The sequence below is a fragment of the Manduca sexta genome, chromosome 25, assembly GCF_014839805.1.
Source record: "Manduca sexta isolate Smith_Timp_Sample1 chromosome 25, JHU_Msex_v1.0, whole genome shotgun sequence".
In the NCBI taxonomy this organism is placed as follows: Eukaryota; Metazoa; Arthropoda; class Insecta; order Lepidoptera; family Sphingidae; genus Manduca; species Manduca sexta.
Window position 1 is genome coordinate 14,670,021 of NC_051139.1, and position 17,014 is coordinate 14,687,034.

The following is a 17,014-nucleotide window of genomic DNA, read 5'->3' on the forward strand; positions in this document are numbered from 1 at the left end:
CTGTTTTCTTATCAATATTTTGCTGTAGCATGATTTCAAATTTAGGAAAAAGGTCACAATTTTAGTACATAGATTCTGTTCTATATGGAGGTATAGTTTATATATCGTAGAATCTAATTTATAAATATATCAGTTTATTACTGCCGACCTGCTTTGGGGCAATGCTGTTTATATTCAGTTGATATTTATATTTTATTATTTATTTATATTTATAGACAGGTAGGTAGAGCACCCACCACGTCAGTTATTGCTCTTAATGTAGGTAGATATTTTATTTAGGTACCTATAGCCTATTGACTGCCTCTGTGGCGTAGTTGTGTTGCGGTATGACTGTAGTGCTATGGTCTCGGGTACGATCTCCGGGTCAAGCAGTGATATTGGGTTTTTCCTACTCAGTATCAGCCCGGCCTCTGGAATTTGTGCATTATGGCGATGGGTTCTGCTCTTAATTCATCATGAGACGGAATACGCATGACGAAAAGTTGGTGCACCAGTTGCGCCTTTGCCTACCCCTTTTTGGGGATAAAGGGCGTGAGCGCGTGAGGTGCCTATAGCATTTCGTAAATGAAAGGTGATGAAAATAGTAAAAAAAAATATATACTTATTTATGGAAAGTAAGTTATATCCAAAATTCCTCGGTAAATTCTATTTATATGGAAATTAGTATTTAGTACCTAATTTATAGACTGACTTCAACACTCCGTAACATGATTAAAGGCACCAGTAGAGGAATTAGCCTCCAAAAAAATTGCTTTGCCTGATACCTGATGTAGATAGAATGGCATTTTTAGAATGTAGACATAAACAAAATAACACACAGCATCCATATTGCGAAACTATGCAGTTTTATTTAAAAATGAACACATGTTAGATAACGACGATGCAATCTCGACCACACAAAACAAATAAAAAGTGAAGCAATAACTTTAATCCAATTAAACGCTATTGTTGGGGTGGTTGGCCATCTGATGATACCCTCGCTGTGCAGTGCAGGTCCGTGCGGGGGCCGGGGTGTAACAAGTGGCGGGGCCGGAGTCGCACATGTGAGCCACCCCCGCTCATTCAATCGCCGTTCATTCATTCGCTCGCCGGCACTGCGAGTCGGCCGGTTGTTTCGCGTGGGTGCTGCGCCACTTTACGCAGACGAGTTTACGCGCGCAATTCAATTTTCAAAAATAGAAACGTTTAAAAAATAAATAAATAACAGAAATGCATAGAGACTAAAATTGATTTTCGTATTTCAAAATGGGTGAACAAACATTTAACATACCGGATGACAATTTGGAACACCACATAGTGACTTTGTTTGAGAAATTGGAATGTTTGAGGCGGGATGGTGGTTCGAACAGTGATGTTTTATCTGGCCGGGTGCCTGCTAGGCTGGAAGTGCGGACTCTTTCGTTGTGGAAGGCCGTGGTGGCTGAATGCGCCGCGTCCTTTCTGTACGTGTTCATAGTGTGCGGGGCGGCGGGCGGAGCGGGCGTGGGCGCTTCCGCCTCCGCGGTGCTTTTGTCCACCGCTCTCGCTTCCGGCTGTGCCATAGCCACGCTCACTATGTGTTTTGCTAATATATCTGGTGAGTTTTTATGTGGAATGATTTATTGGATTATGTTTCACTGTACAGTATATCGTTATGTTTTTAGTTTTAATTGGCAAATAAGAAAGTCTAATTTACCGTCTTAAATTTGATGCGATAAAACTTAACCAATGTTATGGATATATAATAAGCCGGCTTGTTCTCAAATTAGCAACAGTTCCAACTCTGTAAAAATCATGTTTTACAGACAAACACAATTCATCGGCACATGATTTGAACTTATGACCTTCGAGTTGAAAAGCCACACACCTACGCTGCCCGAACACAGATGGAAAAATATGATAAATAATCGTTTATACTACATAACTGACAACATTATAACCACCTTCCAAATTCAAAAAAATCATAATGAGAGCAAAGTAATTAATCACTCGCAGCTAAAATATATTATCTATGCTCTTATAAAGAGTCCAAATATCCAACTTAAACACGGTTTCACGTAATCAAAAGCTCCCTGCGTTATGGGAGCCAAGTAAAATATAATAGCGAAGGTCCTAAAATAGCACTCGACAGCAAAAATAAAATAAAGACAGGTCCATTACTGTGGGAACTTGAGACCGCCTCTGAGAAGAACAGTTATAATAAAAAGGGTACGCGGCTGTCTATGGTTTTTTGTTTATAATGAATGCTTACTTTTGTTTAAAGTACTTATTACTTACTTGTGATTTTTTAAAATGAAGAACAGGGCTGTATACACGGTTAATATTACTTATAATTTTTACTTTTTGTTTAGTTACTGAGATTTTTGGTGTAAGGCGCCAAAGAAATCCCCATTGCTTTTCTTGTTGGTTGGCAACATAATCCTCATCACTGTAAATATTAATGCATAGAGCTGATCGCCTACTGTAAGGTCATTTGCAGAATTACGATACTTGGGTGATAGCATAGTGAATATATATTTGTTTCTACCATGAAACATAAAGAGGTCTCTACCATCATTGTAGTTTATATGACCTAACATAAAAAGCAATAAACATTAATAAAAGCAGTTTTGTTTGCAGATATTTAGTTGTTATTGATTTAATGAACGTGAGGTATGAAAAACTTAACGAATCGTACGAATCTAATTTCAATCGTTTATAAAAATAATTTATTTTATTGAAATTGTGTCACCCGCGTCTTCTGAGTAAGCTAAACTTTTATTTGGCAAACCAAATGAATGAAACGGATCAACGCCATAGTAAAATACAGCCGTATTACCAAATTACTTTTCTGTAGATTGTATATAAAGATAGGAATATCATTATATTAACGTTAAGTATTTATTCAATACCATAGACTATAGAGTTTACAAATCCTATAAATAAAAAAAAATAAGTATGCAGTACGAGCTATCGTTTTATTTGCAAGGTTCGTGTTTCGCGCTAAACACGGATTAGCCAAAAGGTCGGGGGTATTTTTTACCTTTTATATTTTAGGTTATGAAAAAATCCAACCGACCCCAAGAATCTTGTTAAGTAATTCCTTCAAACGATATTAGGGCGTAATTGGAAGTTACCTTTCACATTCCACTGACTTTTTACGTGATTGTAAAACCTTTTTTTACATTTCCTGTCAGGTGCTATGATGATGAACCGAATTAATCAGTTATAAATACTGGTAGCAATTCTTTTGATACCGTTTTAAATAGTTTCGCTTCCCGATTTATTAGTTTTTTTTTATTAATATATGTTAGGTATTATCTAACTGGAAGAATTTCTTTAGTAAGTAAGTACTTTGGAATATAATGCTAATGGGGCTCTGAAGATTTCAAAAGTACCTATGAAGTTACCTTACATTGAAATCTTCTCGTAAAAGAGCGCCTGTGAATACGTTTTTGTTAGTTCTGTTTTTGTTTTCTTTAACCTATAAACATCAATATTTTCTACAGAGAACGAAATCGAAACAGTTACCGTTTTTCAGCTGTCTGGTCATCTGCTGTTACTAATTATTGCAACACTTTTGTTACAAAATGCCACCTGCTCCCACACTTGCTGATTTAATAAGACACAGCTTATTCTTATGTAGTAAAATCGGTGTCTTTTTTAACAATGTTACTCAACATATAATTTTATTTTTTCCTCTCAAAACGGTTCGCCTGTGGCGGTCGCGTTCGATTCACTTACGAGTTGCAGATGTGCACACAAATTACACGCTTTTTTGTGGAGCGGGTTTTTTTTTTAAATTTCGACGACCGTAACACCAGCGCGCCATATTTTTTTTGCTGTTAAAAAATTCTTCGAATTTTAAATTACAGTTGTTTATGGTATTTTATCATGTTGGTATTTGTGTTTTTCTATCCATTTTGATTTATTATTTAATGTGCAAAGGTGTAGAAAGTTTAAAGCAAATTCGTCGTATAATGCTGTTCACATTTAAATTGTTAATACGAACAATTTTAAATATTTGCCATGATTGCCGTGTAAAGCATGATTAAAGTCTACTACTCATATCAAATTATTAGAGCATTACCTAATCATATAAAAATAAACAAATGTAGGTAGTATTAGAAAGTAGGTATTTAATCGTAGTTGGGCCTTTTAAAAAGATTATAATCTAAAAATATAAAACTGTACACCTAGACCCATGATCACGCCTCCTCTAACAAACTATAAAAGACACGTGAATTATCAAGGGTCATTAAGGCGGCATTATGACAACACGTGTTGCGCCCTTCACCCTTTGCTCCCTTTACAATGGCTGGACAATGACATTTTAAATTAATATCATAGTAATATCCTTTCACAATCGGCTAATTCTCACATTACATCCGCGTGGTGAATTTTTGAATTGGACCGCGCGGTAATTTGCTTTAATGGCTGGACATCCCTAATTTCAGTTCGAGTAGTCAGATCGATATTTTCTTTATACCTATATTCTTAACTACATGGTATAAAAGAATTGTATCTGTATGTTCAAAATATTGCGACAAAGTATAAGATTTAGAAATACATTTCGAGTGTGTTGTAAATCGACTGGCGGATATCCACTAAGTAATCCTGAAGAGGGTTGGCGTCTGACAGGAAATTGACCGTAAAATAAGTCAAAGCTAACCGTAGATAAGGGAAGATGATAATATTCTTATAAAAAATAAAAGTGAAATCGAGTAAAATATCGATAGAATACCTATAGTAATCGGAACATCTCTATTATTTTATGTCAAGTGTAATAAAGCGGATTAAGAAAGATCGAGTTAGCAATAATGAACTCATTTAAACTAATACCCATATAAATTTTATTACTTATCGTATGCCTTAGTGAAATTTACAGCGTATTAGGGCGATATGCTTCGAATTCGCAAGCATAGTTTTCCTATCTATATTTTTTTATTACCCTTAATTTTGATTTTTCAATCTATACTAATATATAAAGATGAAGACTTTGTTTGTTCGAACGCACTGATGTCAGGAATTATTAAAATGATTTTGAAAAAAAAATCACTAATACGTAGCTACATTACCCCTGAGTGCTATAGGATACTTTTAACCTGGGAAAATATTTATCCAGGAGAACCTTTTTCACACGAGCAAAACCGCAGGCAAACGTTAGTTATCAGTTCAAATTCATTCACCAGATAAAATTTACCTAAGAAATAAAGCACAATTGCACACTCTTATTTAGTCAGGTTATATTATGTCATAGATAACATTTCGCACTCTTTTTTTTTTTTTTTTTGGTTTCGCGGAGAAAGTGCCTTATTACTACCGCCCAGTCTTCGTGGGGGGTGACTGAGCGGTTATGCTGGGGTAACCGTGCCTTACGGCCCGGCGTTGAGCCGCCCGGATTTGATGGTGACCTTCGGGCGACCGCCGGGCCGAGTCCCTAACCCTATATACAACTTAACCTATGCACGGCCTACCAGCTAAAACTCCGCGGTGGCCCTCTTCGGCGCATTAGGGACGGCTGCGGGCTTCCTCTGACGTTGGAGTGTCTAGTCTGCGACCGCAGCCGCCCCTGCGCGGTGCCGCCTTGCGGCCCGTCTCCCTATGGGGGGGGGGGGGGCCCCCTCAGAAGCCCCCGCGCACCGAAGGACGCCCTCGGCGTCTACGGCAATGTAAAGCCAACAGCACACTGCCGTCCATCCCGGGGGTCAACCGAAAGATGTGCAAAAATGCACAAAAATGCACTAGGGCGGACAGCCCCCTGCTGCCCGCCGACGACCCCCTTCGTGGCCCCTATTAGTCGCCTCTTACGACAGGCAGGGGATACCGTGGTGGAATTCTCCAAACGCCCCCATTCCACAGGGCGGAGGCTTAAACATTTCGCACTCTTAACAAAATAATGACCCATTCCAAAATTGCCAATTTTTGGGAATCGTCAAACAACCAATTCCTGTTTGCGACCTTTTAGTTTTTCCCTTTTTTTTCATGCTATAAGTTTCATTTTTAACCTATCTTTAATAAACTCAATTTTATAGCAACTTCAAAAAAAAAAGGTAGCAAACAAAAATTAGTTTTCCAACGACGGTCACAAATTAACAATTTTGAAATGGGTCATTATTACATTAAGAGTGCGTTTTATCTGATGATTGAAATATGAGCCCTAAAGACATCAAATGCAGTAACAACCATAGTGGTATATATGTACAATTGTCAGAATACCGGTAAAATTGGGACTCAAATTCCATAGAATTTAAAATCTAATTGTAGAGAATTCTGACGAGTTCCGGCACTCGGGCAATAGGCAGGTGTCATCGCATGCTATTTTAGAGACAGTGGGGGACCGGAATTTTTTGCCGCCGTTGACTCTGTATTCATATAGCGATGTTCCCAAATGCCTTTTACAATCTAGTTAAAATTATAAACACATTTAAGTTATTTATTAGTTAGTTATTCTCGAACATTCTAATTATTTCTCCTCGTGGGTTGGTCGACTTTCATAGAAAATAATGAGAATTGGGAAGAAAAATAAATTATATAGGCAATAGCATGGTTGCTATTATAAAATACGACATATAACATAGCTTTGATTGTTGTAAGAGCAATATTTTTCCTAGTGCTTATAATACAAATAATATCCTGTTCTAACAAATAATGTATTACTTCATAGCCGATTTAATACGATTGTAAAACTTGACAAGCGAATTCATGAAATAGTAGTAAATTGTACACAAATGAATGTTAACAAATAAATAGCACGTTCTTTTATATTCTTCGCAAGTAAAAGTCAACGATCAAGCCCTCGAGTAAAGAATCTCAAAATATGAGAACTATTATAAACTTTGAATGCGGCGCCTCGAAGTGTCAACGTCCAAACAGGCTACGCAATCCAGAATGCGCGACCGAAAATATAGAAATTTCGTATTTTTAAAGCCTAGTTATAGAAAAAAAGTAAGTGAATCATCGGTGCCCATTAACTCCTACAGTACTGAAGTAATCAACCTTTAAAGAAAGGATATAAAGATTACAATAACAGATGAGAAAAGTAAAGATATAAGGTACTCTTACTTATCGGAAAAAACCATGCAACTGAGGTACGGTTCCGGTCGTGCCGACTAATGTTCGTGTTAGATATATGCGTGGAGCTACTACGGAAACCATACACTCCTTGCTTGTGGTTGATAGAAAGTATAGACCGAATTGTATGATACTGATATACCGGCAAAAAATTGGTCCTTAATAATTAATTATATGATAGAATTGATGGTACAATTAATGAGCACGCATACCCAAACGAGCAAAGCAAAACGAGCGATCGAAAGGCACATGCTAGGTGTCTACTTGGTAAATCGTGAGCCAAATCTAGAATTTCGACGTCGCACAAAAGTTAAAGATGGAGGCATACGCATCGCCAATCTGAAGTGGAGAGGGGTGAGACACTTGGCTGACAGGACGACGACAAGTAGACCAAGACAGTCACCGAATCGTACCCGAGAAACGGTCAGAGAGAGAGAGAGAGAGAAACACCAGCCTGATGGCACAGACCGATGGTAAGATATCGCGAGGTGTGCTGGCAAGCATTGGATAAGGCTCGCATAGAATCGGAAAGAATGTTGTGATATATTGGAGGCCTATACCTAGTAGTGGGTAAAGACGGGCTGATTTGATTGATTGATTGATTGACGAAATAAAGCTGTCGTATTGATTTGTGAACTGACTTGACTATTTCAAAATTGGTGTGAAGAGCCAATGCCGCTAAGTACTTTTTACGTTATTACAAGTAGGTACAAGTCAGCTCGTACAGACAAAACTGCTTTAAGCAGAGCTCCACCATTTATTTTTTAATTTGAGTCATCTCTTTCGATTTTATTACAAATCATTGTTAAGTTGCCACAATAACTGAGTAACAATACGCAATCCCCCTTTGTCACGTCAGTCGCTCAACAATTTTGACAGGTGTTTAAAAGTATATAGAGTTGTTACACCCAAGTTGTATAATTTTCTTTAAGGTCAATGTAATGGGCCATAAGTTATGCCATCGTAATGTTAAAAAACATCATAATACTTTAGCGACTGAATCTCATATAGTTGCAACATTGTTGTGGCACAGTTTTCTATTGCAATTCACTTGGTGCTGCAAGTGACTGCATGGTACACTTATCTTGTTTACGGTAGACGTTTCCTAGGCCAGTCAGAATATAGGATTTATATCGATATTGGAAGAAATTGAAATAATTCAAATTTTAAATATTCTGTCTTGTTATTAGAGACATTAGGAACTTGACCGTTTGGTTATTCGTTGTAAAACTCCAAGGCGTATTCTCAGTTGCGAATTTCTCTCTCAAGTAGCACATCGAGTTTTTTTGCCCTGTTTCGCGACTTTACTGGCACACTTGCTCGTGAATATTCCAGTCTTAAATTAAAATTTTCACACCAACAGAGGTTTGTTTATTAAAATATTATTAAAAATTCTTTACACGATAGCATTATGAATATAACTATGCAAATATAAGCTCTCATCTCGCGTTTTTCTGTTGATTTTTTCTTTAGAATGTACCTAGTCACTATTACGAGTTCATACCAAAAGCCTTTTGTAATTTTCATTAACAACAAAATTGTTATTATGCTTATATATTTCGTAATAATATAATGACATCAATAGCTGATTTTCTTTGTTATTAAGCGGCTGTCAGTATACGTTCAATATTCAACATCAATACAGTATAATTTGATAGAATTAATGAGCAATAATGACCACTACGAAGCAGACCTTAGTAAACTTGTAACCTTTCCACAAATATTCATGTTTCGCCTTCAAAGGTAAAAGGGAAATAGATATTTCCTTTTCAACTAGAAATCACTTATTAGCAGACACCCATCTTCCTTCTTTCCTTGTTCTTAAATACACATTTAAATACTCATGAGAACACACAAGTACAAATGACTATTAGTTTTGTCTGATCATTGCCAGCGTAAATATAAGAACCCATTGTTAATTATATAAAAAAAGACCTACCGGCTTAACATATACAACAAACAGCAACCGAATCCTTAAATGGTAAAGGGAGATCATTCCTTCGATTTCACCTACGCGACGATATGTTTTTATGTCAGACCCCATCTGCACTCGCAAGAAGTGCCTCTCACAGTCAAACGAACCTTTTACATTGATGTATTTTAATTCTGACTCTTTATATCGCCGAGACGGCTCTTTGAGATTTTTTCCGGTTATTCATTTGTAGATATTTAGATTTTATACTTAAAAAATAAACTATTTTTAGACGATGTCGTTTTTTCTTTTGTTTTCTATATTGAACAGATCCCCTGTTATATAATTTAATTAACTTTTAAAGAAAAGAACTGGAATTGTTACTAATGAACATAGCAAAATAACTAACAAATGAACCGTAATGGAAAACAATTTATTTTAATTGCAACCGCAACAATTTAAATCGCCGGAATCTCCGTTACCAAATAACACACCAAATGATTATCTGGCCGCCATATTGTCGATTTACGCGCGCTCCCGGAGCATTCCCGTCACGGTTGCTTTATCCATCGCGAATACTGATTTTGTCTCTGTATTATTATTCTGATCATTGCTTGCAGGTAGGGGCATGTGTTTTCAAGAAACTTAATTAAATTTCGGTGCATTAGGTGTTATTGGTTTGGATGTAGACAGCACGAAGTCACGTGGGATTTGGATATTCGGGTTTAGTATTTCTTTGCACGTTTCCATCTTATACCCTTGTGCTGTGTATAAGTCTTTCTTTTTATTAAATTTGGACTGTATTCTTAATTCTTCCTTATGCGTCTTTGTTTTTAATCACAATGTGCCTTCAGCTAACGCAGGCTTAGAAACCGAATAATGTCAGTTGAACTCCTTTTACTGTTTTTCAGTAGATGTTAATGAAGATTTGTTACATTATTACAATGGAGAACTAACTCAATAAATAGTCCCAACTCCTGGCCTGTCAACAGTTTGGGTTACAGAGCTCCTTCGACTTGTTTGACCTAGTTTTAGACCGTTGAAACTAGAAGAGCGTTTCGAAAATTTAAGGACTCTAAACATTTCAAACGTTTTTTTCTTACGGGTTTTAGACCAATGCGGTTTTTAAGTCGTCGTTATTTATTATTTTCGTTATTCTTAAATAATAACAAAGTAGTTTTTGGTATGTTTTGTTTTTTTTTTTTTTTAAGTTTCACAATCCCTACCTTTTAAATTAACGATAAGTTATATTAAATTCGCATTTGGTCAGTCGAAAATTAATTAACCATTTATTGACTGTACCGCGCAACTAAAATAACTGAGCACTCTTTATTATAGATTTCATACAGATGTTTGAAATAACACTTTAAATATTTTATGTTAACCATCGTGTTTGGAATGGCATAGCTCTCATATACGTTATCTATTTTTTGTTATAGATCATTGTGACGTCGAATTATCGACAATATGATATACATGTCGTAGATATTAAATGGTTACTCACAATTGTAATAATGGGTCAGAAATCAAGAAATTAATGGTAATAAAGGAATTTTCAGAATCGAACATGTTAAAGATTCATAATGCAAAACTTACCTTTTTTTAATATTAGTAGGTATTGTACAATCAGCCAAAAAAGTATTGTAGGGAAATTAGTTTAAGGAATGTGCTTTGTATGGATCTCGCCGTATTGCAGCTACCTGTTTTAAATAATTATCAACATTTTTTAAAAATTGTTTTGAGATACAAGACGAGCTTGCCGTTCGCTCGATGGTAAGCCATACGACCACCGATAAGCAGCAGAAATACCATCGTTGGAATACAATAAACCTTGAAATACAAAATATTGTTTGGTATTCTACTGCGCTCGCCATCCTAAGACATGAGATGTTAAGTCTTATTATGTCCAGTAGTTACACTGGCTACAATGTCCTTCAAATCGGAACGCAACACTGACTACACACTGCTGCTTGGCGGCAGAAATAGACATTGCGGTGGTTGTTACCTACCCAAGCGGACTCTCACATATGAGAAACCTACCATTGATAACTACCAATGGCATTATGCTTGTACGTTTTTGTAAGCATTATTGAATACAATGTTACGACTCCATCCAATATTGAGACAGACGTGAATCCACTGGATTAGGGTAAAGGATTTTTTGCCCTCCGTTACTTTTCCATTTACGCTTCAAACCTAGTATTTATATTTAATTTTCTTTTAAGGATATATTTTTTAGTATCCAGGTATAATATTAATAAAGCTCTACATTTTTTTAATATGGTTTACTGTAAAAATTCATCTCGTTCTCTCCAATTAATGTATAGGTTCATTAATTTGATATTGCGTAAATCATTGGAACCACATACGAGAACACCTCGTTATTTCTCATAACTATTGTGCCAAAAATCATCCATGAGTAACGAATATTTTATTTTTCAGACTTTTTTATAATTTTGTTATTTAGTGCGAATATGGCGCGTGTCCGTGTATTTTTGTCTATATGTGATGTTGTTACTGTGACGAATTCTTTTAGAGTTGTGATAGGAACATTAGGGCGTGTCAAATTAAAATTTTGTTTTATTATTTGTTTACTATAATGAAGGCTTTGAATAACTTATTGTATAGTGTTATTTTCAAGAAGATACGTAAGATTAGGGGGCTATTCCGACCATAGGAGAGAATCTTTGCAATTACGGGCGTTCTATTCGAGAGGCAGCTTTGATAGCCGTATAAATAAGAGAGTCAAAATATCATCTATTTACTTAAAAAGCCATTAAAGATGTCCTTCGATTAGAATGCCCGTTATTGCAAAAAGACGGATATGCCTTCATAGACGGAATAGGGCCCCCTGACGTTTTGTGGTTTTGTTAAGTAACGCAATATCAAAACGACCCTGTATACCATAGTAATAGCACTTGCATTATTCTTCGAAATATTAAACATCAGATGGCTCACTTACCTAAAACTATAAAAACAGCTTTTAACATTAACGACAGAAAAATATTAAGTATAATAAACCTCTAGCTCTTAAAAAATTACCCAAGGTGCCCCCTCCTATAATTTTACTTAGTTTTATAGGCCCCAGGCTGTCGGTATAAGTATAACACTTCACAAAGTATCCTGTGAGTGGTCGGTGCAAACTTTTTTAATATTTTTAGAATGCCCTAGGGATAAATGTAGAGTTAAGGCGTTGGGAAGCTGCCGTCCATTTTAATTGCATAATATGGGATATTTATATCTTTTTCATTTTGTTAATAAAGAATATTTTAATTATAGAAGGCTACATCATGTATTAGAATGGGAAATGAATTCTTAACAAGGGTAGAGATGCGATGAAGAGGTATTCTCTCAATAGTAAAATTGCACGCTAAACGTATTTTTCAAAGCCATGTTTTTGAATTTCATATGTTTAGAAGCTATACGAAATGTAACATGTAAAAAAAATAATCTCCGATATATTATATTTGCTTTGATTGTTTATTTGTTTTATAATCTGGATATTGTGGCATTAATTTAGTAATAAAAATATCAATAAAATTTACCCTGCCTCTTCTCCTAAAGTACACATAATTTTAATTTGAAACCAACACTGTTAGAATTGTCTTGCCAGAAGGCGGGACGATTTACACAAGATTGTCGGCAGTAACTAGATGCATAAAGCAGCAGATCGGGCTCTGTAGCGTATCTTTGAAAAAGCCTATGTATGTCCAGCAGTGGACTGCAACTGGCTGATGATTAGCATGATTGTTAGACAATTAATAAGGAACATTTTAGTAGATTAAAATAGATTTTTAAAGTATTTATTTGAAAATCTTTGCACAATTTAGCATGTAACTCATGCATCGTAAAAGCATGGAACGAATGCTTAAAGCAATTTGCTCGGGGAGGGCCTTAATTCAATTCATTACTCTACAATAATACCTAAAGTCAACGTAAATAACTACAGACGATCGTCTAAAACCAACTAAGTTTGCCACAATCTAGACAAGTCAACTATAGTTCCACTCTAGCTGGCAACAGATGGCTTCAAATATATGGGACAGATTAATGTAGTACGTACGAGCCCCGAATACTCTCGTCCGCAAAAACCCGGCTTGCCTTGACAACCGGCACGTTTTGAGTTAAGGTCCAACGTGATTTGTGCTTTTGCAATTAATTTTGTAACTTTTTGCCTTAACTTGAAAAGGATTATTTTGTAATTTAATTTACGGCATGTTTTCTCGTCTAATTTGAGGATTATTCTGTATCTTGTTTGTCTTTTTTGCACGTTAATCTGACTGTATTGCGAATTTAGTTTGAGAATAACGCTTATTATAATGTACTTCATAAAATTCGAAGGAGGTCGCTGGATGCGGGCCGCTTACAATAGGGCGATCTGGAAATCTTTGGGGGAAGCCCATGTTCAGCAGTGGACATTCTGTGGCTGATGATGTTGATGACAATGTACTGGATTTACGGCTCTGTATCAATTCAGAATCTGTAGTTGTGACGGGTAAATAGCAGTAGACTTGCTTCTGTATCTAACTACCTGGCGTTATTTAGTGGCGTAATTCTACCTTTGAGTAGGGCGAAAGCATAATGTCAGCCCCGTATTATATACTATCCTACTGTTGGGCACAGGCCTGCACTACTACTCAGAGGGATTAGGCCTTAGTCCACCTCGCTGGCCTACTGTAGATTGGTTGACTTCTCATACCCTAAAAATTTTTATGGAGAACTTCTTAGGTATGCAGGTTTCCTCATGATGTTTTTCTTCGTCGTTAAAGCAAGCGATAACTCACAAAGAACACACACACATAACTTTAAAAAATACAGAGCTGCGTGCGCTTTCGGGTCTTGAACTTGCAGACATTCGTCCCGGTAGATCGTTCCACTCCGAATTGGTATCACCGTTTCGCTTTTATGCTATATTATGTTAATATTGCCATAAACGAGACATCCCTGAATGTGGTCGGCTTATTTATCATATGTATGCCGGCTCCGAATAATGATGCTGATCATATCCGTGTTTCTCATAATGTTGTATTATACAGGTGCTCACGTGAATCCGGCGGTTTCGGCAGCGCTGTGCGTACGCAGGCGAGTGTCGCCGCTGCGCGCAGCTCTGTACGTCGCTGCGCAGTGTGGCGGGGCCATCGCCGGCGCCGCTGCCATATATGGGTAAGTCGTTTAATACCTAATTATATTTATTTATTCATACTAATTACAAAAATAATATATTAATTAGGTTGCTATCTTGAAGTCTAAAAATCAGGATTTCATGGATTCTTCTTCTTCTTCTTTGATTTTTCTTCTTCTATAATATCTAAACGATATAGGGCATCAGATGAGATAAAAAATGGAACATTATTTATATACATGAGATTTTTTTCTTTCGATTTCCCAACAGTAGCTTTTTTTTTCGAAATAAGTAGGCGTTTTTTCGAAAGGTGTCGGAGGGGGACGAGGTACCACCATTGAAAGCGTGAGGGTTTTCGAATCAGTCTATATTATAAACTTGAGAAAAGAGTCGACTATCTTATTAATGTAGAAAAGTTGTTACTTTAACATAAGACATTAATCCTGTTTGTATTGATAAGATAGCAAATTATTGTGTTTGTAAGTGAAACATCGGTCGAGGGGATGTAACTGTCCCTTCAAAACATGTTGAAACAGGTACGAACACGCTTACAAACTTGTATCGGATCAATGGAAATGTAAATGTGTAAATATGCAACTGTGCATTTTACAGGTGTCAGAGAAACAGAGTTTCTTAGTAGGTACTTAGTAAAAATATTGTACAGCTGGCCACAAAAGTAGTTGAAAAAATTCAAAACTTCTTTTTGTGAAAAAATCTCTTATTTATTTAGAAAATAATTGATTTAATTCGAAGTATGCCATTTGTAATATATATTAAGCGTTCTTAATCTAAACCTAGTCGATGATGTGGTTATTAGCCGCTAATGTTGTTTTGCTGATGATCAAGGAAAATACTTCCTATAAGTCAAATAAGACAATAATCACGTCAAATTAATGAAATAATCAAACAAAATAATCAGTCTTATTCACGATAAAATAACAAAAAGCAACGATTAATCGCGTTTTGTCTCAGCATCCAATTATTTATCGCGAGCATTAATTATTCACGTCCCACAGAGAGATGCGCGGGCGGATACGATAATTCATCGAAAATTGCCTCCATATATTCATGATATTTTTTGCTATTCATATGTATACTATAAACAAACATTTAAAGTTTTTAATCATACCATTATGTAGTAATATGGGCGGGAATCAATATATTGACGCTTGAAAGGCAATATCTAAGCGACAATATGTGAACTTGAGTAGAGCAATTTAAAGTTCTGATTTTTATAAGAAAATTCATAGCAATACAACTATTAACTCTATGAAATATAGTCTTATGACATAAAATTGTCCTATATCTATAAAACGTAGACTAAATGATAAACGTCTGACGATTCCTAATGTGTTTATAACTCATTTTCGGTATATTTGTCGCTTAAAGCAATTATATCTAAGCGACAAACGTGAACTTGAGTAGAGCAATTTAAAGTTTTGATTTTTATAAGAAAATTCATAAAAATTCAACTATTTACTTTATAAAATATAGTCTTATGATATTTAAAAATGTCCTAGAGCTACAAAACGTAGATCAAACGACAAGCGTGTGACGATTCCAAATGTATAAACTCATTTTCGGTATATTTGTCGCTTAGATATGAATTCGAAAGGGACTTTAATGAAGATAAAAAATGGAAGTATTTTGATCATCTTAATGCCTCTATGAGCTACATATTTGTCTTCCCGGGAAATAAATTATCACCTTTCGACTACAAACAATATAGTTTTAAAACAATGCTCGGAGTTGGGATGCATAGTTAACGAATAACTTGCCCAAGTCGCAAATAAATAGTTCTTAAGTTCATCAATCTAGGAGCCTTTCTTGTGGCGCTCCTCACATTGGAAAACATCACGAAGCGGTGGGATAAAGAAAGTTTTTATAAAACATACTGAAATATTTCAATTTGTGTTTACAGGCTTATGTAAAGTCTGGCTGGTTATACTGGTTCAATCAAAATGTATTGTTTGTTTCATTTAAATTGTATTACGTCTAGTAAATTAAGCATCGCTCGCGACTTTATTTGCATCACAGACCTTTCTTTAATAAAAAAATATTTTGCCCTTTATAGCATCTATTAATCCAATACATGGTTTATCTAAGTGCCAAATATCTTTCAAGCATTCACCAAATGCGTTTACTTCTTCTTAGAGGGCAAACAAATAGAGGTATAAAGCGGCAGATCGGGCTCTGTGGCGTATCTTAGGAGAAGCTGATGATGATGATGATGTTTACTTCTAACTAACATTAATATATCATTACAAAATTTCGCACTGATAATTTAAAAGTTAGATAGACTCTGATGATAAAATGATATCATTAGCAGATGTCCATATTGAAAATCAACTAACGGCATGGCAGTGCGACAAAGCGTCGGCTATCTATGTTAACTTATTCTGTAAATATAATCAGTTGGGACATGCTCCATCGATAATGTCACACGGACAGACGTGTTTACTTTAAACTGATATATTGATAGATTAGAACCAACACTCAATTCGGATGTTGACTGTGTTCTATGTAAATGCGATATCGCTCTTGGGAAAGTAAAGGCACACAAGGTACTTTTAGATCGGCCTATAACTTTATATGATTGCGTGTATGTCAAATAATAATCTCTTTATATTGTGTCTAATCTATATTTATTATATAAAACAAAGTCCTCTTTTCCGTATGCCAGTATGTTATCGATTTTCTCAAAATGTACTGAACGCATTTTTATGAAATTTGGTATGAAGATAGTTTAAGACCCTGGGAAGGGTTCCTATCCCGGAAAATTACTTTTACGTTGACGAAACCGCGAGTAAAACCTAGTTAAATAATGAATACTTCTGTTGAGCACAAGACATCACTAACAGACGCGGTTTTGCGGGTAGCGGACCAGGCAACCGCCTGGAGCTTCGCGCTTACAGAGGCCTCGCGTGATGCCTTGGAGGACCTTTTTT

General features: G+C 35.9%; 1 protein-coding gene across 1 annotated transcript in view; it reads left to right on the plus strand.

Moving 5' to 3' along the window:
• Positions 1 to 895: 895 nt before the first annotated feature.
• The window catches only part of LOC115441493 (neurogenic protein big brain), a 161,546-nt gene continuing 145,427 nt past the window's right edge, over positions 896 to 17,014 (plus strand). The window contains exons 1-2 of the mRNA XM_037442816.1: positions 896 to 1,576; positions 13,981 to 14,107. Coding sequence (XP_037298713.1) covers positions 1,246 to 1,576; positions 13,981 to 14,107 — 458 coding nt within the window. The 5' untranslated portion in view covers positions 896 to 1,245. The remainder of the gene's footprint in view (positions 1,577 to 13,980; positions 14,108 to 17,014) is intronic.